The sequence below is a fragment of the Neolamprologus multifasciatus genome, chromosome 19 (genome assembly GCF_963576455.1).
Source record: "Neolamprologus multifasciatus chromosome 19, fNeoMul1.2, whole genome shotgun sequence".
Taxonomy (NCBI): Eukaryota; Metazoa; Chordata; class Actinopteri; order Cichliformes; family Cichlidae; genus Neolamprologus; species Neolamprologus multifasciatus.
In genome coordinates this window covers 24,064,974-24,088,103 of record NC_140457.1, presented here as the reverse complement: position 1 = coordinate 24,088,103, position 23,130 = coordinate 24,064,974, and the positions used below count along the sequence as shown (strand labels likewise).

Sequence of the window (23,130 nt, the reverse complement as noted above, 5' to 3'; positions counted from 1 at the left end):
TAAAGCTAAAACTCTTTTATGAGAACAGAGTGTAATTCGTCTAAACAACTCTTATAGTGGTGTCAACGATGCATCTTGGGACGAGAACCAGCGCACCAAAGCTTCCAGTCCAGCCCTCTATACAACTTTGCAAAACAGATGCAGTTAAGTCTCAAATTTCTCTCCATCACTGCAGCTGTCACATTTTACATTTGTTTTTTTTTTAACCAACAAAGGCTATACATACCTGAAGTAATTACATTTTTATTGTTAATATTCCATGAAATAACAGAAAAGCTCCCGTTTTTCACTCATTTATAAGAGAATTGTTTATTTACTTTTTATTGACAACAGGTGCACAGTAACGTTAGGGTGAAAGGTGAGTGCTGACTAGGCTGCGCCCTGCTTTACCTTTGTTAAATCGAGTAACTGAACTGAACATCTTGAGCATGTGTGTGCTGTTGTTGCCTTGGAGCTCTAAATCACTGTCTGGTTGAACCGATCACAACTTTCAGACATGTATAGAGATTGAAAATGTGACGTCATTCAAGGGTAAAACCGCAAAGAATTCTGGGAACTCGTGGCAAGAGGTAGTAGCGCACGCAGGCTTTCAATTGAAATCAGTTACACAGCGATAAAAAGAAACACAAAAAACTGTCAAGAAGCGGTTGTATTATTAACTGCAATAGCCGGTCGCATGACAGCCATGAAGCCGACGGGTAAAGAGATCTTTTTTTTTTTATCGATTACGTCGCTGAAGAGAAATTATTCGAGCCATGTTTCTGAAGTAAAAAGAGGCGACAGGTGGCCTGGATTGCAGCCATTCAAAGACCAAATATAACGTCCCAGAACATCCAGCTCACAGGTTAGTCTGCTCCAAGCATTTCCACAAAGGTCAGTGTTTTGTAGTAGTTAATACGTCATTTTTCTTAACATAATTGGTGATATAGGATACAAGCAAGTCTGGCGCTGAACAGAAATTGTGGCGTTATGCTATCACTAATTGCCCAGTACGATTACAGCGTACAATATTATTGTCACTGCTACGTTTCTGTAATGCGAACCAGAAATTATTTCCACTACTAATTAATTACCGTTGAGCTCAAAGGTCCTATTAGTAAACGGTTAACGAATGTGTATTTATGAAGACGATTTGTGAGACTCGTAAACTTATGATACGTACGATGGTCTTTCGTTCTACACGGTGCATTTCATGGTCCTGTACCCATCCGTCGGTAAAGTGTACCTGGGCTTGATGCAGTGACCTGAAGTTACTGAACTTCATGAGTGTATGCACTCACTCCAAGAACCGTATAATTATAAATATGAGCGTGGTGAAAGTTGGGCAGCACGCTAACGTATTTTGTCCACTCTGTGTGCTCGTAAGGGTCTAACCCTTTCACTCCTTTGATTTTTTCCTCGTATCTTTTCTCTGCCTTTTCATCAAGTCTGTCTTTGTACGGTCCGGCATTGTTCTCCTTCGTTTTGTACATAACTTTTTTGGGGGGCAAAGAAAAAGCAAGAAGGTATTGGAACCGGAGAATGAACGTTTTGCGGTGCTGCAAATGCTTGCATTTGATGCGGTACTTGGATTGTTTTGCCACGAGTTACCGGCATGCAATGCGCGAAAGTCACGTGGTCTGTCAATCTCTATACAGCATGTGAGGAGGTGTCTAATCTTTGTGCCCAATCTGTAAGCAAATGATGACTCTGGGCACTTTTTCTTTTTGAGCTTGCATTTACTTCACATGTCTGTGTCTTTTGTCCCATCTCCTTCCCCTCAACCCCAACAGTCTTGGCAGATGGCTGCCCCTCCCTGAGCCTGGCTCTATCACACATTTCTTCCAGTTAAAAGGGAGTTTTTGCTTCCCACTGCAGCCAAGTGTTTGCTCAAACAGGGTCATCTGATTGTTGGGGGTTTCTCTTGATTAATGTAGCCTCTTTACCTTACAATATAAAAGCACCTTGAGACAACTGTTAAGATTTCATCCTATAAAAGTAAAATTGAACTGAATTGAACTTAAAGGCCCTTTAAGAGCGCAGTTCTTCTTTCTGATTGGCTGACCCTAGTAAACAAAGTTTATAGTAGTGAGAAGGCTGAGCTTTCAGCTCTCGGGAATTACTTGCACACATTTTGACTTATGTACAGTGGATATATAATTCGAGTACACATGTACACAATAGAAAACCTAATGCCATTATTTTCATGCAAACTGTCCAGTCAGTGAGTCCACTAGTCTGTCCTTCATGTATTGGTTCAGCTCAAACCCACACAGGAAAGAAATCCACAGTAGATCTAGAGAGACAGCAGAGTCTTTCTCACCTTCTGCAGAGACAAACTGTCCAACAGCCAGCGACCCGCCACCTCCCGTCTCCACAAACTCCACTTCAGACACAATGATGTTGTCCTCCAGCACAGAGCCGCAGCCCATGCATACCGCATCGCCGCGTGCGTGGTCGACATCAATGTCCGAACTGCCACAGTTCTTACACACCTTGGAGCTCATGGTGTCGTACCTCAAGTCTCAAAGCCTGATGGGAAAAGATAAGGCCAGTAAATACAGGAAGTAGCTTAAGTACATAACTGGCTCCCTACATAGAAAGAGGAAACGAGACACCTTGCGTCTCTGTAGTCGGTATGTGTTTCATTGTGGTCCACTGACATCTTTTGTTTTTTGTACCTTGGATTATAAATGTGTGCAGTTATGCTGCCTCTCTTTTTGGGCAGTTTGCAAAATTTTATAGTCACTTTGGGTCTTTGTTTTTTTTGCCTGTCCCATTTGGTTCTTTAGCCGTCAGAATTGTTGAAGACCAACAAGGATACCCAATGGATTTATTTTGCCAAATGGATCATCATGGCATTGCCGTATTGGTCCATTTGATCGACCCTTGTTTTTATTATTTATTTTATTTTATTTTCAGTTGTTACAGACGGGACAGACATGAGTGAGGGATAGGAAAGGGAGAAAGAAAGAGGAAGGAAAAGAAAAACAGAAGGGGAGAGGGACAAAAAAAATCTCCTGGATCACCTGTTGAGAGAAAAAGAATAGAAAACAAGCAAAAAAAACAAAAACAAAGCAACATACTAAACACAACACCATCGCATTAATCTAGCTAAGTGTAAACAGCACTAAATACTAAATATTGAATGTTGTTGTGCAGCACGCAGGACAGACAGCGCACAATGTGCTTTGAAGTAGCAGCCAAGAAAGGTGTGATTTAAGTCTACGAACAGTGAACACCCGTGTGCACACCTGTGTGGATCAGCGCGCTTGTATTCAAATGGTTTCCCCATGTAATGGTATGCAAGAGGATGTAGAGAGCCATAGCCCTGTCCCCCAGGGCATGAAGCAGGCATGGGGGAGATCCAGCCCCCAGACATCCAGAGGCCCCAGAGTGCGAAAGCCCAAGGAGGACCACCGGAGGGGCATCCGTGCCACCCTCATGGGAAGGGCTGAGGATCCCCAGACGAGGGGTCACCCAGTAGCCACCGAGCAGGAGCTAGAGGGGGCTGCACCGGCGTGCCCGGCGGCTCTGCTGGCAGCCAGCTGTGACAGAGTGAACCGAGCCACAGGCCCAGAGGCCAGAGGGCCCCCCGCGGCCTCTGGGCCTTTGGAGGGCCTGGGAGTTCCCAGAGAGGTGAAGTGTAAGACCCGACCTGACATATAGACACAGACAAACAGGCACACACAGACACAAACATGTATTCCCACCCTCATGCACACATATACAAATACTTAACCAACGTAAGGATTGACATAAATGGACATGTACACACAATCACACTCCCCAAACATACTCTATACCCCGGGTCCAGGTACCCTCGCCCCCAGAGGGGGAAACGGCAACCAGACCCAAGAGATGTTACCCTTCCCCCCGGGGTGGAGGCAAGCAGACCGTCCCAGGCTCCACAGCAGCAGGGAGGCCAATCGGACAGCCAACATCTCCTCCCAGCCCCCCCCCCCCCCCCCCCCCCCATGGCTAGTAGAGAAGGGGGGGGGGGGGGGTGAAGACCCCATACCTCCCTCCTCCTGCTCATGTGTAGTGTTGCTGCGTGTTTTGGGTCTTTGGATTGACATTCTGTTAAGAAATGTTACCTGTTATGTCACAGGGACTATGTGATTAGCACTGTCTACTGTAGTGTGATAGGGATCTGGACGAGCATGTAACAAACTAGCTGTGTTTAGGCACTTCCAGGATGAGGTTTTCTTTCTTAAAATCACCACATATAATAACTGAGGAGTCCAGGTTTGTCTGCTTTGCACACAGTATCGGCTCATCAAGTGTATGCATGTTTTGATGCTAAAACTTCTATTATATTACACTTTCAAATTCCCGGAGCTCCTCCCTGTTCAGTAATCCAAGCATGAGGTCAGCAGGGCGCAACACAACACAGGTGGTCTCTAACTTGTGGCCCCCTGGGAGGGTAATCCCTCGAATACTGGAGGCTATTGCATGTAAAAGAAAATTGTACCCCGCTGTATCAGTACTTTTACTTGGATTACAGAGGTCTATAGGGTAGTGCTTCTCCCACTGGCAGTCCATCTTGTTGGTTTCATGATGCAGCCTCCTGCAGCGGTTTTGAACTTGCTTGCGGCTCTCCTCCCATTAGCCGGCCAGCTACGTGGCACTGGTCAGCAGCCGCCGGCTAACTCGGGTTTTTCTAACTTTTCTTGCCTAAAAGCGAGACCTATTCAATGCACAAGCTGACTCACTACTCCCTGAATTGTCTCGCCTCTTTGTGTCCTTTTGATTAGATTAATTGATACTGTTATTAGTTCACATGGGGCTGTTAACGGCAAGGAACGAGAAGCTAGCCCAGCGCTGCTACCGGCAAACTCGCTGCAACGACCACTCATGTTAATACCAACACGAAGCCATGCGTATCCGAAATAAAGAAGCGTCACGAAAGGCTACACAAACACACACATATAATGTGTGCTGACAGCATTCATACCTCTAGTCTGGTGAAGTCAGCGGCAGCATGCAGCCACGAGTCAGCCTCCTCGGCTCTGGCGTTTTCGACAGACGCTGATTTGAAAGTATTTCTCATTGACTGTGGTGCTTCACTGTAACTGTAGTCTCTGGAGAGCAAACAGAAGCGTGACAACAAACAGATATTTCAGAAATGCTCTTAACGCTGGAACAATCCTTAACACAACACACCCGACGTGAAAACATGTGCGTTTGATGCCCAGGGAACTCGGGCGAGACCAACTCTGCCGTGAGGGGTGTCACTATGTCAAGATTATATTTATTTCAAATCATGGTCGCGCAGAGGATTAAGTTTTAGAACCTTTTTGATATTAATTTTGTGTGAACTATATGTTGTGTGACGAAAGATTATCAGTAACTGAAATATATTTCATACAAAAAGTTTATACCATAGATATGATCACCGAGGTTATTTGTATTATGGTACGTCCCCGGTCGCCGGTTTCCAAACTAACAGGAAATATAATAAAATAAAAGTGTCCCATATCCGTTTCGTTTTTCCTTCATGTGTTCTTTTTCATATCAAACTTTTCTGTTGCATTTGGGCGTGCTTAAAAATCTTAAACCCACAATTAGGCTAAACAATAGCAACAGCCTATACTGACTGTGTATTTAAAAAAAAGAGCAATAAGCTAAATTTATTGTTATATAGGGTGGATATTTTCATTATCCAATGAGCAATCGAAAAGTTTAAATTAGTGTAAATTAAAGTTTATAGACTATATGCATCCTGGAACCAGAACCAGAGAATTTTTAACAATACAAATATTAAGATTTGTGAGACAAGAAACATTTGGTAATAGATGTGAACGTAAATCTCAATATAAAAATGTGAAAATGTATAAATATATAAATATGACAAAATGTGGTCATGAAAAAAATATAAGAAACGTTTCATTAGGTGTTAGGGGTTCTTATTTTCTTTAACCCACATAATTAGTTTTTAGTTACATAAAACATGTGAATTTTTATTTTATGTACTGTATAGCCCGTATAAGCTACACAACATGAGGTGGTTCATGTCTAACCTTAGTTTCTGACAGTATTCATCCTTGCTGAGGCTCCACATAACTGCACTGGACCACAGCTGTGCACATACAGATGTACTGTAACTGTATCTGTAAACTTCAATAATGAGGTCAGGATGTTCTCTGAATGTTCCAAGAACCAGTAAACACAAAATATAAAAAGTTTGAATTGTCCCTCATCTTCCAAGGTGGAGTGGCACATTCCCTCTTGACATCTGATTTCCCTGCAACCTTGACCGTTTCCTTTTGGCTGGTTAAACCCTTAAAATTGTGCATTCATATCAGTGTAGCAATGTAAGGAACATACAGGCAGGACTAAGTAGATACAATTTTCATATGAAAAACATTGGGTCTCACTCAGTATGTGTATAGAAACATTCTTATCTCGTGTATTAAAAAAAAACAAATGCACACACAAAAATACAGAAAACCTGTACAAATTTAGTTTTTACCACTGTGTTTGTTAGTGAATCTGAATCATCCATATACTGCCATGCCTCTACTTCTCTTTGCAAATAAACAAGTTTACCTCAAGGTGGAGAAAGTGAAACTCTTAATACTATTAGTAATCATCAATAGTAACTATCATCAGTCTTAGTACCACCATTATTATTATTATTGCTGTTGTTGTTGTAGGTACCATTTGATCATTGATTACATTTCCAAAAACACCATGTGCCAAATGATTCTTAGAATTACAATTAAATTTTAAAAAAGTTCTGGAAATGGCCTTAAGGCTCTTGTGTTTCCTGGGTGGCACACGTCTCCAACATTGTGTTGAAGTCTTGTGGTGTAACAAAGGACCAGCACTTTATCCTCTGAAGAACAGTGTTGACAATGTGTGTGGCTTTTTTGGAATTGAAGACGGCATTTAACCGCATCTCTCGGGGTTGTTTTGTAGTATGAGGCATCGTGTCTGTTGCTGCAAACTGGGCATTAGTACAGTTGCAGTGACAGCTTGGTTCACATTGTTGAAATGATTCTGTTCATAGTTTTTGAACAGAACTTCTACGTGCATACATTGATGTGAAAAATTGTTTCAGATCATTAAACAAATTTAAATATTAGACAAAGATAAAAAAAAAAGTAAACACAAAATGCAGTTTCTCAATCAAAGTGTTTATTATTTATGTTAAGATGCATGGCGAGAACGGGGCCCAAATGCAGGACTTTCCAATCCTGCAGGACTGTGCTGGTGGTCCAGGTGTGACAGGAAAACAACTCCAACACTCGACATTTACAAACACTTCGCTCCTGTGACACACTCCTCTCCAAGTTCCTAACAAGACAAGGTACAGAGATCAGATCGGTGAACTCAGAGAAACACACGTACAGACTATTTCCACTCAGAGCTGGGACTTCACTTACTTGGTAACTCAACTATCCAGCGTTGACTGAAGCTCAGTCAAACAGTTAAGTAGTGGCCAATCTAGATGGAAGACAGGAGTGGCGGCTTCAACACGGGAAACACCTTCCGGCCTGATGACGCCCATAAACTGGCACGCTGGAATACACACACACACACACACACACACACACACACTTAAAGGAAGAAGCAGGGGACTGGGAGGGGAGCCAAAACAAAACATAAAAAACATACATACATGCAGGTCGAATGTAGGAGATTCCCAGACCATCACAATCTAGCAGGGAAAATTCAAACCTACATCATATATAGAGAAAATAAAGTACAATGAATATTTCAGAGAGAGAGACAGAGAGAGGAGATCAAACCCTTTTGCAGCACTTATGTCACAGTAAGGCAGATATAAAAGGTACTAGACCAGTTCTAGGTTTGCAGCTAAGGTCACACTTAACCCTCCACAGTTCAAGATAGTTTTAGTTAACCCAACTTTGTTCCAAATTACAAACCTAAGTTATTCTTTAAGATTTACTTCTTAATTTAGGAATCAGATTTAATCTAAAACCTTCAGTTTCAGATTCTACGTATTTAAGAGAATCAAAGAGTCTAAGACCGATCTGTTCTGTGCAGGGCTGATAAAGCCAACGTAGTGCTATGAGCTCATTTAACTTTAATCCCTCTGAGCAGTTTGTGTCTTTCCTTGCATGAGAAAAGAACCCTTATCAAAACTCAATTTGGTGCATTGAGCCTTTAACACAGAGTTCCTATAGAGAAATTTAGTTTGACTCAAAACAGGAAAATAACATCAGCATATAAAATCACTCAATAGTCAGGGAGGATAAATCACATGTTCTGACTCCAGCTTATTGGTCAATAACAATCTGTCACCTATAAAATTTCAATTTCTCCTCGTTATAGTTGTTTCTACTTTCAGATCAAAAATGCAGATGAAGAGAAAAGATGGAACTATCTGATCCAGCTGTGGCCCGTAGTTATTTGTGAACAATACATGTTGACAGGAAAAAAGAAATCATAAAGTCTGTGAATTCATTACTGAAATGGCTATAAAAAGTATTTGGCATGACGTCTTTGTTCAAAATGAATTCAAGTATTATTTCCTCCCTGTCTATTAGTGCCCTCATGTTGCATGCACGGGTGCAGCTGATGTCAATAGTCAACCAAGTACGAGAGGGACTACAGCTCTGTGGTTTAGATTAGGTGTGTGCAAACCCTCACCAGACGTGACAGCAGCTCTTACATTTGAAGGATGTAAATAAAGTTGTAACAGAGGCTCACACTTGTTCTAAAAAGTTGTTTTTTTTAGTTATGGTATCTTATCACTTACATCATTTCTCTGGACTGTGGGATGAAGCCAGAGCTCCTGGAGAGAACCCAGACAGCCACGAGGACTCTCTTGCTCTGAGGTGACTGCTGTTCACGGTTCACTAAAGACTCTCAGTTGTCTTTGGATGCTCCTGTTTCTTTCTCCTAATGCACTTACTGCTCCTCTCTTTTCAAAGACAAATACCAAATAACACGAGAGAAGAGTGAATCACTTTAGAACAAGACAAACACTCCTGGTTGGTCCTGTGTGTTTGTTGTTGTTCATTTGTCTCAAACATGAAGAGTAACTTCTGGTTCTGCCAATGAAAAAAGGTTTACTGCTGAAGCAACTTTCAGATTCACTCACAGATTATAAGGATATAAAATGTAAATAAAGTGCAAATGAAAATATAACAGTTTGTTTTTTCATTTAATCAGAAAATTATTTTGAATGTATTTTATCACCATATTATTTATCCAATTTCTATCCCCCCCCCCGTTTTTTCTTCTCTTTTGCTGTAATACAATTTAATTATTGTGTTATTAAGCCTGACTTGAGCCTTTCAAATTTCTACTTGCAGTCTGATTTGTTCCATGAATTGTTAACTGTTTGGCTTTTGTTTTATGTGCAGGTTCACATACACATAATAAATAAATGTCTTTGTGATTATTACATTGTATCACATGGTCATCATGTTTATTTGACAAGGTTTTAGCTGTTAAAATGAAGTCGATTTGATTTAGTTATTAAATATAAATCAAACCAAAAGCAATAATGTATTCAATACAGTTAATATGTGAATGGGCCCTGGGGCACTTTTTAGTGGAAAAGTTGGGGCCCGAGGTCAAAAAAAGGTTAAGAACCCCTGCTTTAAACCACTGCATCTGACACGTTGCATTGCACTGGACGCAGCTGCTCAGCCATGGAAACTCTCTGTTCTTGATCTGTTATTTGCCTGTGATTTTATATGGCCTACCACTTCTTGGCTGTTGCTGTCATTCCCATTTGCTTCTACCACTCACAGTTGAGTTTGGAATATTTAGTAGGTAAGACATTTCATGATTGGACTTGTTGCACAGATGGTCAACCTATCATGGTACCAAGCTGGAATTCATTGAGCTCCCATTCTTTCACAAATGTTTGGAGAAGTCTGCATGCCTAGGAGCTTGGTTTTATACACCTGTGGCCATGGAAGTGATTGGAACACCTGAATTCAATGTTTTAGATGGGTGAGCGAATACTGCAGCATTAACAGAGGAAAAATAATAATCCCAGTATCTACCTCCAGGGATTAAGCAGGTAAACCAAGCGTATGAATTTTACGAAGATTGGAAACTATTTTGAATGTTGGGTCGATGTAGAATGATGGTCTTGAAATCTTCTATCAGGTCAGCATTTCTTCACCTCATACAGGAATCCCATTTTCAAATAACAACAGCACAGCAGATTTAAAAACACTGGACTTTATTAAAAGAAAAATCCATAGAAGGGATGCAGTTTAGCATTTTTGAGCAAAATAAAAGATTTGATAGGGAAAAAGTGGCCATAAAGTGCAGATACAAACACTGGCTGACTTGGTGATTTTAAATGTAGTGCGAACTTAAAATAAAATCATTACATTTTAAAAGAAAGAGCTGCACACAGAGCCAACGATACAAAACTCAGTAGATGTGCATCTGTTTTCAACTGATTAAACTTGAACCAATTAGTTTCAGTTTAGAGTGTTACTGAGATTTAAAAAAATAAAATTAACACAGGAGTAAAAATAATGTGTATCCCATTAGTGCGCAACATGCAGTACTGGGGGGAAAATGCATGACTAAAGATGGTAATTTTTGTTGTAGACTGTGCAGTCATTAACATCCGTTTTCATCACCAGCAACTGTTGAATGGGAAAACTTTACACCCTGTCAATGTACAACAATACGTCAAAGCAGGAACACACAAATGTCTCATACACAAACACTTCACTATCTTCTCTTCGAAAAACATGAAACCAAATAACAGCAACATTAATTCTCAGGTGAGTATAAAAATAACCTTTTGTCACAAAGGGGTGTTGGGGTGGAGAACTTTTTTTTTTCACTGCAATTTTCACAAGCGATAAAGTGTGTGTGTGTGGGGGGGGGTCAGACATTTCACCAAATGTTAGCCCGTTCTGTGCTCTATTAAACCATTAATTTCTTTCCTCAAGCTTGGGGAAAAAGGAAGACACGCAGATGCCTGTAAAACTGCACCAAACCGTACTTGCATTACAACATTAACAGCTGACGAGCTGCTGTGCGTTTAACGGACACGTTAACTCAGATGTAGAACGAAGTACACAGTTTAATTAAAAAAGAGAACCTAAAAGTTAATTTTTCTGACTATTTCCAGGGCTTTCCTCCTGACAGGAAGTTCATTTATTTGCCATCCGGTATATACGCTGCCTACAGTATGACGACCTGTTATTATTATTATTATTATATGCTCAAAGTTTGACAGTAAGTATCTGCCGCTGTGCTGAAGACCATGACATACACCTGAAAATGTGACTTTTTGTGTCACAATGCTCACGCTTATTACTTAATAAATGTTTTTAAGACAAACAGAATGATTTTTATACAACTTCATCCAAAGTTCACCCCATTTTAAATTGTTTTAACGGTAAAAACTGGGCTTCTATGAACACTAAAGCCACATACTAAACAGCCTTTAGTTTCACCTTCTTTCAGTTTCTTCTTCAGAAATTTCCTCTTTTTTAAAAATAGAGTACTTTAGCATATAAATTTGTCTGCAAAGCAAATGAAAATTATAGTTTTCTTGTGCTCAACACTTTAACCATTATGTCTTTGATTAGAATAACTAAGTAACAACCTGCTAACTGAAAGACCCGTCAATTCAACATGGCTGATGGATAGCTGAGATCTGACATCCTGTTTGTTTGTCTGCACAATAATGACAAAAATAAAGATTAAAAAATGTTTTGGGGGCTTTAGAGTAATGACAAAAAGGAATATACAAGTATTACAAAAACTAGAGTCATATGTTCAGCTTTAAAAATTATGCAAATACATACACAGCTTGTGCTAAAGTAGGAGTATTCAGCAATATATTTTGTACAAAACTTGAATGCGTGAAACTATATTTAAAGCATTTATGTATTTGTGTGTATACTTCACTAGAATCAGTGAAAAGTTGACGTTTTTAGACAAAAAGGCCTAAAGATGTACGACTGGGAATATTTGAAGCAGTTAATAACTGAAAAAGAAGATTTCACCTAAACTTTCAACATTTTAAACTGTCACTGAAGGAAAAATCCACCATGTAATGTTACTTTCATATAAATTGGCTGCAAGTCTGTGATGTTATTGGCATTTCAGGAACAACTGTTTGTTCACACCTTTTCTTATTATGAGATTAAATGCAGCACAGCTGAATCCTGAAGTGCCAGTAACATCACAGAAAGCTGCTTTCTGTCTGCGATAAAGGATTTCAGGGTGGATTTGTCCTTCAAACTACTTGTGATGACACTCTGTGTGGAAGATCTGTCTACTGCGGACAGTTCAATGACCAAGTCCCTGCTTGGCTCTGTTAAGGTGACCTAGTAAACCTGCAAAGACACACTTCATCACTTCTCCTGTAGCAGCATAACAAAGTTATAATGTCACCATAATTCAACCATGGAAGATGGTTTATAAAAAAGGTGCAATGCCTCATTTTGTGACACGTTTAATGTTTTCAAAAATAAAATTTAAATCTAATGAATTCTATAAATAATTTTAAATTGGCAAAAAGAACAAACCTTCTTCTTCTCGTTATATTTTTTGAGTCGAAACATTAATGCTGCATGCCCTGATTTATGAATTAACACAAAAGAGGATTAAATGAAGTCAACGTCAAATAATTTCTTTTAAAAGAAAATTAAAATTTAAAAATAGGTCCAAGCAGCGTACTTGTGGTAAACATTATGTACAAAGTACTGGTTATAGAGGTAATAAAAGTCATTTTTCATACAAACATTTGCAAAAATTACCATGAATGGAACTGGTATCAAGAACCAATGAGGAATCGGACAGATAAGCAGAAGAGGAAGTGGCGTTAATAATATCCAAAGGGCACCGAACCCGACTGAGATGGGTACAAAACACTTGGGTGTGTGCTGCCTGGAGCTTCGCTTCTGGTCCTCACTGGTCTCGAGCTTCGTACAGCAGTTTGGCTGCCTGTTGGAAAGAACAGGCAGAGAAAAGGTTAGTTTCATAGTTTTGGAAATAAAAACGCTCTTGATTTCTTATTACAGACCACATTCAGCTACAGTGCTGTGTGAGACTGATGGCTTTTTTAGCCAAAAAATAAAATAAAATGTAAAAACAAATAAAATAAATAAATAAAAGTGTAAGCTCTGGCCTGATGGGGGCGCCACAGGACAGGTTATGATGCTACATCCACCTTTCCAGACTTTGCTCCACAGCACTATAATCAGCCTGAGCTGTCCTTTGTTCTGCCTTTTGATCTGTTATTTAGCACACCACCATGTTTTTATCAAATGTTTGCAATAAGACTGACTGACCATATTAATGAGAAGCATTTTAATGACACTGTGAAACAGAAAAACATTAAGAAAACACGATGAGGTGCTTATTCAGAGCCATATTATTCTCTGCAACCCAACAATGTAGAAGAATGTGTAACTAATTAAACTCATAGCTGAATATTAGATGCAGAAACTTCTCTTCATGACTGACAAACCAAAACATTCAGCTTACAGTAATAAATTCAAAACTTCACTTCTGATAAGCTTACATTTGAGGCGATTATCTGTGGGACTACAACTTGATGCATGAATCAAAACTCTGTTTTGATTGTTTTACTTATTATTTAGATGGTAAATAGCCTGTATTTGTATAGCGCTTTACTAGTCCCTAAGGACCCCAAAGCGCTTTACACATTCAGTCATCCACCCATTCACACACTGGTGATGGCAAGGACCAGTGTGTGAATAAAGGACATAAAGCAGTGTCTGTTGTAGGGACTCTTTTGTGTCCCTAACTTGATTTTATGCTAGCACAATTCTTTATTTCCAGCATAATAAGTCATTTTCACTCCTCTCCAACCATTTTTAGGCACTTTAAGTGGGCTGGGCAACTGTTACCTATCTGCACTGCATGGACCGTCTTAGGTGTGCTGCTTATTTTTACCTTGTGCATTCCAGACAACCATAACGAAGCCACCTTCTTATCATCTGCTGCCTCCATGCGGAGCTGCTGGACATCCTGAGAGCCCATTGGCTTGTAATGGAGTAGCATTCCACTGGCTCTTGACCCTCCTACATACACACACACACACACACACACACACACACACACACACACACACACACACACACACACACACACACACACACACACACACACACACACACACACACACACACACACACACACACACACACACACACACACACACACACACACACACACACACACACACACACACACACACATTAAAAAAATGACTGAAAGACATCCTCTGTCTGTTAAGTAAACTGTATTCTTTGAGTCAAACAACAAAAAAAAGCAACTTTAAAAAAGGTCATTTTAGTGTTTTTTCCATGCAAACATCAAGTTGTACACATAGTCTGACACATGGAACAAATGAATGGGTATACAAATTAAGTCACTACATATCCCTATTCCCCATGAAATCACAGTTCTGAGCCTTGGACCCTTTCAAATGAGATTTAACATATGTCAGAAACTAGAAGAGTGTAAACACAGGACAGAAACAGACGGCGGTTTTAAAACAATATAAGGCAAACACTAATGGAAATGCACGTGACGACACTGATGATGAAATGATTTCATGTCAGGAAACATGCAACAGTCTAAGTTCAGTGTCCCAAAAGCATCGAACTCATCTCTCTAATGGAAATCATGTTTATGAGCATTGTAGCATTCATCAACTCATTCAGCTGAGGGGATTTTTCTATTAACAAGTGAAAACTCAAATTTCATAGTATTTTTGGGCTGCTGTGCACCTGTTCTGTTAAGAGCTGTTAGGACACCAAGTCAAGCTATACACTTCCTATACCTCACAGGCCTTTATCAATGCATTTTTACAGTCTGTCTAATCTGCCCCGATTGGCTTGCACTTCTGCTGAAACTTTGCCCACATGATTTGTCCTTGTAATACACTTGAATCCTGACATGCCCATTGACCATTTGATGGAGCATTATGCAAAAGTTTCTTTACCATGGAAAGGATCCTGTGATCATTCGCCGCTCACCAGTGTGTGGATTTGTTTTGCAGCTTTGGAACGATGGCCTGTTTTACTTACATTTTAATGCAAATGCAAACTTGAAATCAACTCAGAAGCTTTTCCTGCCCAGTTTGTGAAGAAATGATAAAGAAATAGCCCACATTTATCCCTGAAAGACCTTCTGAGTGAACCATCTGATTATTTTGACGACTGATGAATGACTACTCATCAACTGATTTTCTGCCAAATGAATCGGTTAATCAGGCTGCTTAGGATATCAATCATGATCAGAGTAACAAGCTGAAATGTTTGGCATTTCAGTTTGTTACTCTGAGATGCTTCGGGGACCCAGTGATGAAAAAGGAATCGCAGATGTATCAGACGCTCCATTCTCAGGCAGCTTCCTTGCCAAGAAAGAAAGCTGATGTGGGAAACATGCAGAAACACAGTGACATCAATGAGGAACTGTTGACAGACGGACACTGTAAAGCAAATGAAAGCTAACCTTCAGAGATAAAGTGACTGTCCAGTAGACTGGTGTAAGTGTGAATGTCATTCTCTGAGCCCGGAGGAAGAAGCACCGGGCGGCCAAAGCAGCAGAGAAAAGAACGTTTGTTAGTTTAGAAAAAACAGAAATTTATCAGTTAGTGACAACATCTCGAGGAGGAAACGAGACAAAGAAACAGAGAGAAAGGTGCTCAAAAAATAAAACACACACACGCACACACATATATGCTTACTTGTAACTAGGGATGGGTACCGGTGTCCGGTGCCATGATGGCACCGGTTCTGACATAAACTGTAGTAACCAGACCGAAAAGCAGCGCACATTTCGGTGCTTTTTTTTTCCTGAGCTGTGATACACTTTAGATTCTAGCCAATCATTTTACGTTTCCGAGGATAGTAGGCGGATCCAGGTACGTACGTTCTTTTAGAGCAGAGCTACAGATTAAAATGTCCAAGGCGAAGCGGTCAAAAGTCTGGCTGTACTTCACAGCAAAATATGCAAACTCAGCAGCTGCAACAAGTGCTTTAAGCTGATACTGTGATACTGTCAAAGGAGGTAACACCTCAAATCTGATGAAACACCTGGCGACGCATAGTGTTTTTTTTAAAAGCCGAGAAATGTGCCGTATTTGATAGCTTGCTGCGAGACCTCACACCGAGCACATCTACTGCAGGTGTGGTGCCTGTTATCGGACCCGGAGCCCTGCCAGTGTAGCAGAAATGATGACGGATGATGATGCAGCAGCAGCCGTTCTTCTCTGCGTGAGTAGCTTAATGTTGTTCGTTTGTAATTTACGTTGAGTAGGCTAACCATGTTATTACATTAATGCATGTAAGGTGAACTAGCAAACACAGTCGTAGTTACATGCGGCTGTCTTCTTGTTTGATGGCAGATACTCCCTTCACCCTGGCCAAAAAGGCTAAAATGACCAAAGAAAAAGTGGAAAACAGTTAAACATGAGAGGTTTTTGGACAAAGTTTGTGTTTTTTCCATTGTTTAAGCACTGCTTCCAGCCAAGAGTGATACCATATATGCCCCATAGCTGCAGAAAAGGCTAACATTGTTATCTTTTTACAAAAAAACAGCTGAACATGAGAGGTTTTTGGACCAATTTTGTGTTCTCCATTCTTTAAGCACCGGTTTGAGCACCGTTTAAGCACCGGCACGTTTCAAAAGTACTGGTTTGGCACCGGTATCAGATAAAACCTAAACGATACCCATCCCTACTTGTAACACAATTTTATTTCACACACTCACCTCCTGGACTTGTCCCATCTGTCAAAATCTGCATGCTGGAGATCCGAGACAGCTCAACCTCAAAGTGGCTTTCACCATCGAGGAACAGATATCTGACGTTCAGGTCAGAGACAAGACAGCTTACCAAAAACTGGAGCAAATAAAACTGTTTGTTTTTTTAATCTCAGACAAAATATAAGTATTCTCGTTATTTTATGAGCTAATGTAAGATCTGAATCTATGCTATCCACTTTTCTTTATAACAAAAATATTCAAATGTGTTCCCCTTTCCCCCCCTCGAGAACAACTGTTAAAACTGAGGTACTTATTTGTTGTGTACAGATGTTATTTATGTTTCCTAAGACTGAGTCGGACATATTTGATCCTGTTCAGCTGGCAGCCTAATTTGCAGACGGAGACATTTCATAGAAGGGAAGAAAACAACATGGCCAGATGTGACAGGTAGCTAAAGTAAATATTTGGTATGTGTGGACTTAAAGAAGAGCTAACCTGTGATTGTTGGAGAGGCGACACGTCATGGTTTCAGACTTCTCCGACGTTCCCAAAGTGACAACGAAGGTGCCTCCTGTTACAGCGGACATAAACACATTTCAGACACTAACAAAGACATCACGAGAGTGGAGAGTGAAAACCTGAGGACTGTTTCCAAGTCAGTGGCTCATTTATCAAACAGGAGGAGAAATCAAAGTATGGCAGTGTTTGCTGCTCGAGCTCTTCATCTTTATCGCTTTCTTTCCTTCATACTGAGCCTTTGATACAAACACACACAAACTCCAAACATGCAGCCGGCTGTTCCTCTACACTCCAGGCTGCTGATGGATTCTTGATAAGGAGCCACACTGTTGCTGTGTATTTATAGCTGCACACTGTCCCACAATCAACAGGATTACCAGGAAGGGACTGATAAGATTAATTCAGAAATTACTTTGATCATATTCCGGCTTTCTGCATGGAGTCAATGTGTCGAAGCATGATTACAGGAAAACAAAACCCGGTATGAGAGCGAGTCCTCACCTCCCAGAAGCACTTTGAGCTGCTTGTCGTAAAACTCCATCTCTTTCTGGGAGACCAGGCTGCACTCGGCGCACTGCCGCACCGGATCAACAAAACACATGCGTTGCAGCGCCACTTTCTTACTGCAGCATTTATCACAGAAACACCGGCCGCACCGCCGGCAGTGGTGCTGCGGGAGACAACACAAGACAGTCTGATTGCCTGGCCGATTGTCAGGGTTAGGATGTCTGTGTTAGGCACTTCAGACGTTCTCAGGAAATCTCAAAACAATCTGGCGGAGATACAGCACCGTTTCCATCAGAACTCCTATTACACCCCCAACTGTGTGCCTGACTCACTCTCAGTCACAGTACAGCTATACAGTAGAGTATACAATTTAAACAAAACAAGTAGATATGATTTCATTTCTGATGAGGACACAGCACTTCTCCCACTTTCTTTTTTAAATGGAAACAAAAGAAATTATCTGCAAATTACTAAACATGATAATAGGACAACTTTTTTTATGTAACTTTAAATGGTAAATGGCCTGTATTTGTATAGCGCTTTACACATCCAGTCATTCACCCATCCACACACACATTCACACACGGGTGATGGCAAGCTACATTGTAGCCACAGCCACCCTGGGGTGTACTGTCAGAGGCGAGGCTGCCCTCTGACCACCACCAGTAGGCAACAGGTGAAGCGTCTTGCCCAAGGACACAACGACCGGGACTGTCCAAGCCGGGGCTCAAACCGGCAACCTTCCGATTACAAGGCGAACTCCCAACTCTTGAGCCACGATCGCCCCGGCAATTAAACCACTATGGAGGATATCCTTATAGATACTCTAAAGTTTTTAGCACAAAATGTGTTTAAAGGTTTCAAATAACAGTTTCTAAACAATTTAGAAGAGTCCACTTTCCTTGTTTTATTCTAGTTTATATTCTAGTTTGACTGCAGTGGAACACATTCGCTCCTGTATTAATTCGTACAGCAACAGATCCCACTACTAATTAATAAACAAAGTTTATTATAACATGTATAATGGATATTGTGCAGACTTTTATGGTATGTAGTTGTTACGTCTATCAATGAGCATTTTTTTCTGTTATCAGAGCAATTTCCTGTAAATTTCCACATCACTGATTTTGGTGAGTCATGTGTTACATTAGTTCCCAAATTTTTTGGCTTGCCTACATCGAATGTTGAGACCTCTGAGGCCTGGATAACAAATAAATAGAAGCCCTTGATTTCCTGAGGGATCCACCTCTGTGCTGGTGGGTTTCTGTTGCACTCTGATTGAGTAAGTGTGTCAGTTTTGGACAGAATGTGCTTTTGAATCAGAGACTTTGAGCTGATGACGAAACACTTCTCAACAAGAGTACAAGAGACTGAGGCAAAGCAAAACCACATCTGCTTCACTGCACTTTCAAAGAATCGGGAAGCTTAAAAATATCAAAACTGTGCTAAAACCTCAAGATAACCAAGACGTGAGGGATGCCGAGTACAGGACGTGTGTAATTCAACACCTAGAAACTGACTTCAGTCAGCAGTCTAGAGCTGGGAAAAGAGGCAAATATGGTAGACACTTGTAAGGGTGATTATTTTAACTCAACAGATGTAAAATGAAATGGTGGCAGGATTACAGCATTATGTCGGTGGACACTGGCAGGAAATATCAACACACGGCTCTGACTAAATGATCCAAGAAGGAGTAACTCATCTAAGCATTCACAACACAAACGAAACAAAAACCTCACATTTTTTAACAAAACATTTATACTAGACGCTGGTTTGTCCACCATATGTTTTTCCAGTCTGACAGGAAGTCGAGATTTTCTGCAGCGTTCGCATTGTCAGAAACAAAACAGACCTTTCTTTTGATGAAGTCGAACTTGGTGTCGCACTGCATACATCTGGGGCACTGAAAGACGGGAAGAGTGGAAAAAACAGGACGTTACACAACATGCTGAGCTGGACAGCTTTCGGTTAAAGTACTGCTTTAAAGTTTTGCACAAGTATCAGCAGCTAGTCAAGCCGCAATAGATCTGCAGCTGTATGTGTAAATAATAACAGTATAAAAATAGTATGTGTTAATGGCTCGTGTGTCTTATGGTCATTACTGACAAGTGGTAACTGTTCATTAAACCGTCAAACTTGTGATTTATCACTGGCAGATCAGAAGATATGGGTTTATAATTAGTGCCAGGCTTGTTTTTAATTCCTGCTCCTCTTATTAGAGAACTGAAGGCTGAGGTCAGCAAATAGTAAATGATTAACTTTGCCAGTCTGGTCAAAGTGTCCCTGTGTGCAGCCAGAGTTTACATTTTCACAGACAGACAGTCTTTGTGTGTCCTCCTGTAGTTTTACTGCACTGCCAGTGCAGTAAAACTACAGCCTTCGAGGCACGAAGGGCTAGCTCCTACTGCTGGTTAGCTAACCTACGTGCTGGTAGTCAAACACGCACACAACCAGAGGGGTTTCGTCACTCTGACGCGGACAAACGCTACAATTAAGTTTGCCGCTAGTTGTAGCTGTTAACTAGCTAACAAGCTCCGTTTGCTGCCAGGCTGGCCGTGACAGCCTGCAACGCCCAGTCCAGCGGCCAACTGAGATGTCCGGAGCGCCGTCAAGCTCGCCGCAGTCAGCAGGATGTAAGCCGGATGTAGAGCCGTTTCACTACAAAAAATAAAAGCCTATCACAGCGCACGACAGGGACACCGAAAGACCGAAAGTTTGAATTTAGAGTCCAGCTGTAGGTTTTAGGTGTGATAATATAACCCACCCAGTCACGACTTTTAAACCAAACAATTAACCAATGGACAGCAAAGAAACATTTAGAAATATTACAGCAACAGATAAGAAGATGTGTTGTTTTTAATAATTTAATAGACATATTTAGACCTACTGTTCTAAAAACTGACTTATTAAAGTTAACAACATTAAAGGATCGGATAGATGCATCTTAGATTATTATTATCAACTGTGCATTTATTATTTTTAAATATTTCTATTTTGAATCTGTCATTATACTGTTACTGTATTTTTCAAGATGCATAGGTTCATCATATAGTGACCATCTGTACTGGATCAGAATAAATACGCAAATTAATCTGAAAAGCACTGATTGTATGAAATAACATTAAAAAACAAATTAAAAAGAAATATTTACTACGCCCACGCGCTTTGATAAATATATCTGGTCCTTGAACTATCGTTTAAATAAAAGCAGCTATTTAAACACCATGTGATTATTACTGATAAGCTGAAACAGGGTCTTACATTTTAAAGGCCCAAACAATCAGTATTCTAATGTAAAATGTAAATATTTGTTAATTTTGGATGTTTCCTTGTATTTTCCTTTTGAAAATAGTCCAGTGACTTTTGCTGTCAGGATTATAAAAACAAAACAAAACAAAACAGCGCACTAAAAAAAATTTCTCAAGTTGTACTACAATGAATAAAATACAACATCATCAAAACTACAGCTAAAGCTACCACTAGACTCTTACTTTACAATTTTATTCCCACTAGTTTAACAGAGAGGTGATTTTATTATGGAAACTACAACCGGAAAGCCTTAGTTAAGCTTCTCGTGTTTGCACGGCTGTGATCGCTCGTCGCTGTCAAACCAAATCCGACGCTTGTCTCACCTCTTTGTCCGGGACCCACTGCGGCTCGTCCAGCGAGAAAGGACTGCTAAAGGCGCCGTTTTCCGGAACCATGCGAAGGCCGCTGGAACTACGGATGAGTTTCTTCCCGTCAGGAACTGAAGACATTTTCCTTCAGCGTGTGTTTCTCCTCTGTGTTCAGCGGAGTCTCCTTCGACCACAAAACTCTCATCTGGGCACACCCTTCAGGATGATTGACAGGCTGTTTAGCGAATCAGAGCACAGATTTGAGATCACGTGTTTCTCGGCAAAGTTGAGTGTTTTGGTTTCTGCAGCCCCTCCCATTAAAAATAAAGTAAACATTAACTGGTCGTGGAAGAATAAGTAAACATGCGGGGTTGTTAAAACTAGCACTAAATTTAGTACATGAAAGGTAGATAATGATTTGTGAAAAAAATCATAGATATATATAGTTTACTTTGGACAACCATAATTTGAGCGGACATAAAAGACGATTTGGCAGATCTAAAAAGTAAAAAACACCAACAGGTTTCTGCATAACTTGGTGAGCTGTGCTGAACAACAGTACAGTATCAGTTTCTGTTCTGTTACACATTATTACTCTCTAACGATACTGTAATTAAGATGATTACCAGCTTAGCAGAAGACTACAGGTAAGCTTTGGTTACGCCAGGAGCATTTACTTACTTTATACAGAAGACACAGAGCACAGTAGTTTTTCAAATTAAACAACGACCTGGGCAGAGTTTACAGAGCTATTATGTGTGCTTAAAATAATTTCATGCTCCATTTAAAAACGTGTTTTTAAGTCTTGTGATTTAGAAAAGGGACTACACTTTGGATGCACTTTGTTGTGGACTGGTGCATGAAGATGGGGCTACATCCATTATATCACCGACATTATTTAGCTCACGCTGTATAAATATACAAGCGAGGGGCCTTCCTCAGTTTATGCTTAAGTAGTCTTAAAATATATTATTCCTTACGTGTGTTTTCATAGCAGTCCTTTCTCTAGCAGTTGTCCGTTTTCTCCCCAAAACTCCCTGTTCTTGATCACAGTTTTCATTTACTTCACTCTGGGCAAAGTCATCTACCTAAAACAAGCCGCCATGACTCTTCTACTGATTGGCTGCCCCTTGCAAATAGAAGGTTTGAACCTTGGGTGGGTGGGGCTCCTGTGCTCACAGCTAGATATCGCTCTTTTACTACACCAAGCGAAGACGGGGGACTGGCCTTATTATATGAACCTTTTGCTTGATGTTTAATATTAGCATCCACTATTATAACTGTATGTTACCAAATAAGGTTTCAGTTTCCTATACTGACATTTTAATATGAACTCAAAGAAATGATCAAATGATGATATAAAATTTTAAGTTGCTTGAATTTAAAGTAATTTTGAAAATAAAACCACATCTTGCACAAAGCTTAACGCCCAACTTTTAACGAAAGTGACTTGATTGCACAACAAATTCCAGTGGGTTGATCTTTGGCTACGCTCAATTAAAACAGTAAAGTATAATAAAAAATCAGGTCGCATTTATTTTTAAATTGCTGAATTTAAAATGTTAAAATATTAAAATAAGTCAAATAATTTCAATAACTTCACATTCTGAGATTTTCACAATTATTGTATTTAGTTCAAGTTATTCGTGAACCTCCGTATTCAACATCTTTGCATTGTATCTGTGTACACTCGATTCAAAACGTTTTTCTTTGTGTTTATATCTGTGTTGCATATTTCATCAAAACCACTGAAGATTCATTTGGGAAATTGGAACAAATAATTAACAAAAAAAAAGACAAA

The 23,130-nt window shown here is 40.2% G+C and overlaps 2 protein-coding genes across 4 annotated transcripts in view; both read right to left on the bottom strand.

Annotated features, from left to right (window-relative positions):
- LOC146496687 (transcription factor IIIB 90 kDa subunit-like) overlaps nucleotides 1–5,208 on the bottom strand; it is a 147,570-nt gene extending 142,362 nt beyond the window's left edge. The window contains exons 1-2 of the mRNA XM_085144319.1: nucleotides 4,937–5,208; nucleotides 2,303–2,511 (exon numbers count right to left, since the gene is read on the bottom strand). Coding sequence (XP_085000445.1) covers nucleotides 2,303–2,486 — 184 coding nt within the window. The 5' untranslated portion in view covers nucleotides 2,487–2,511; nucleotides 4,937–5,208. The remainder of the gene's footprint in view (nucleotides 1–2,302; nucleotides 2,512–4,936) is intronic.
- Nucleotides 5,209–10,136: 4,928 nt separating this feature from the next.
- On the bottom strand, nucleotides 10,137–21,559 carry zfyve21 (zinc finger, FYVE domain containing 21). 3 transcript variants are annotated; one of them, XM_085144340.1, is made up of 8 exons: nucleotides 21,345–21,559; nucleotides 19,565–19,615; nucleotides 17,707–17,875; nucleotides 17,182–17,257; nucleotides 16,693–16,784; nucleotides 15,433–15,486; nucleotides 13,867–13,994; nucleotides 10,137–12,891 (listed from the first exon to the last, which is right to left on the bottom strand). In XM_085144340.1, the coding sequence occupies exons 1-8, from the start codon at nucleotides 21,468–21,470 to the stop codon at nucleotides 12,856–12,858; spliced, it is 732 nt and encodes a 243-aa protein (XP_085000466.1). In that variant the 5' UTR covers nucleotides 21,471–21,559; the 3' UTR covers nucleotides 10,137–12,855. The 3 variants fall into 3 exon arrangements, with proteins under 3 accessions (XP_085000466.1, XP_085000468.1, XP_085000467.1); XM_085144342.1 differs by lacking the exon at nucleotides 21,345–21,559 and adding an exon at nucleotides 20,133–21,338; XM_085144341.1 differs by lacking the exon at nucleotides 15,433–15,486 and having other exon boundaries at nucleotides 21,345–21,558.
- Nucleotides 21,560–23,130: the final 1,571 nt, after the last annotated feature.

Excerpts from the sequence above, each read along its gene's own strand:
- zfyve21 (XM_085144340.1), bottom strand. The coding sequence starts at position 21,470 with ATGTCTTCAGTTCCTGACGGGAAGAAACTCATCCGTAGTTCCAGCGGC. Across the intron at positions 15,487-16,692 it reads AGATGGGACAAGTCCAGGAG|AGAATGACATTCACACTTAC; the intron begins GTGAGTGTGTGA and ends CTCCGGGCTCAG. Across the intron at positions 12,892-13,866 it reads GGTTGTCTGGAATGCACAAG|GCAGCCAAACTGCTGTACGA; the intron begins GTAAAAATAAGC and ends TCTTTCCAACAG.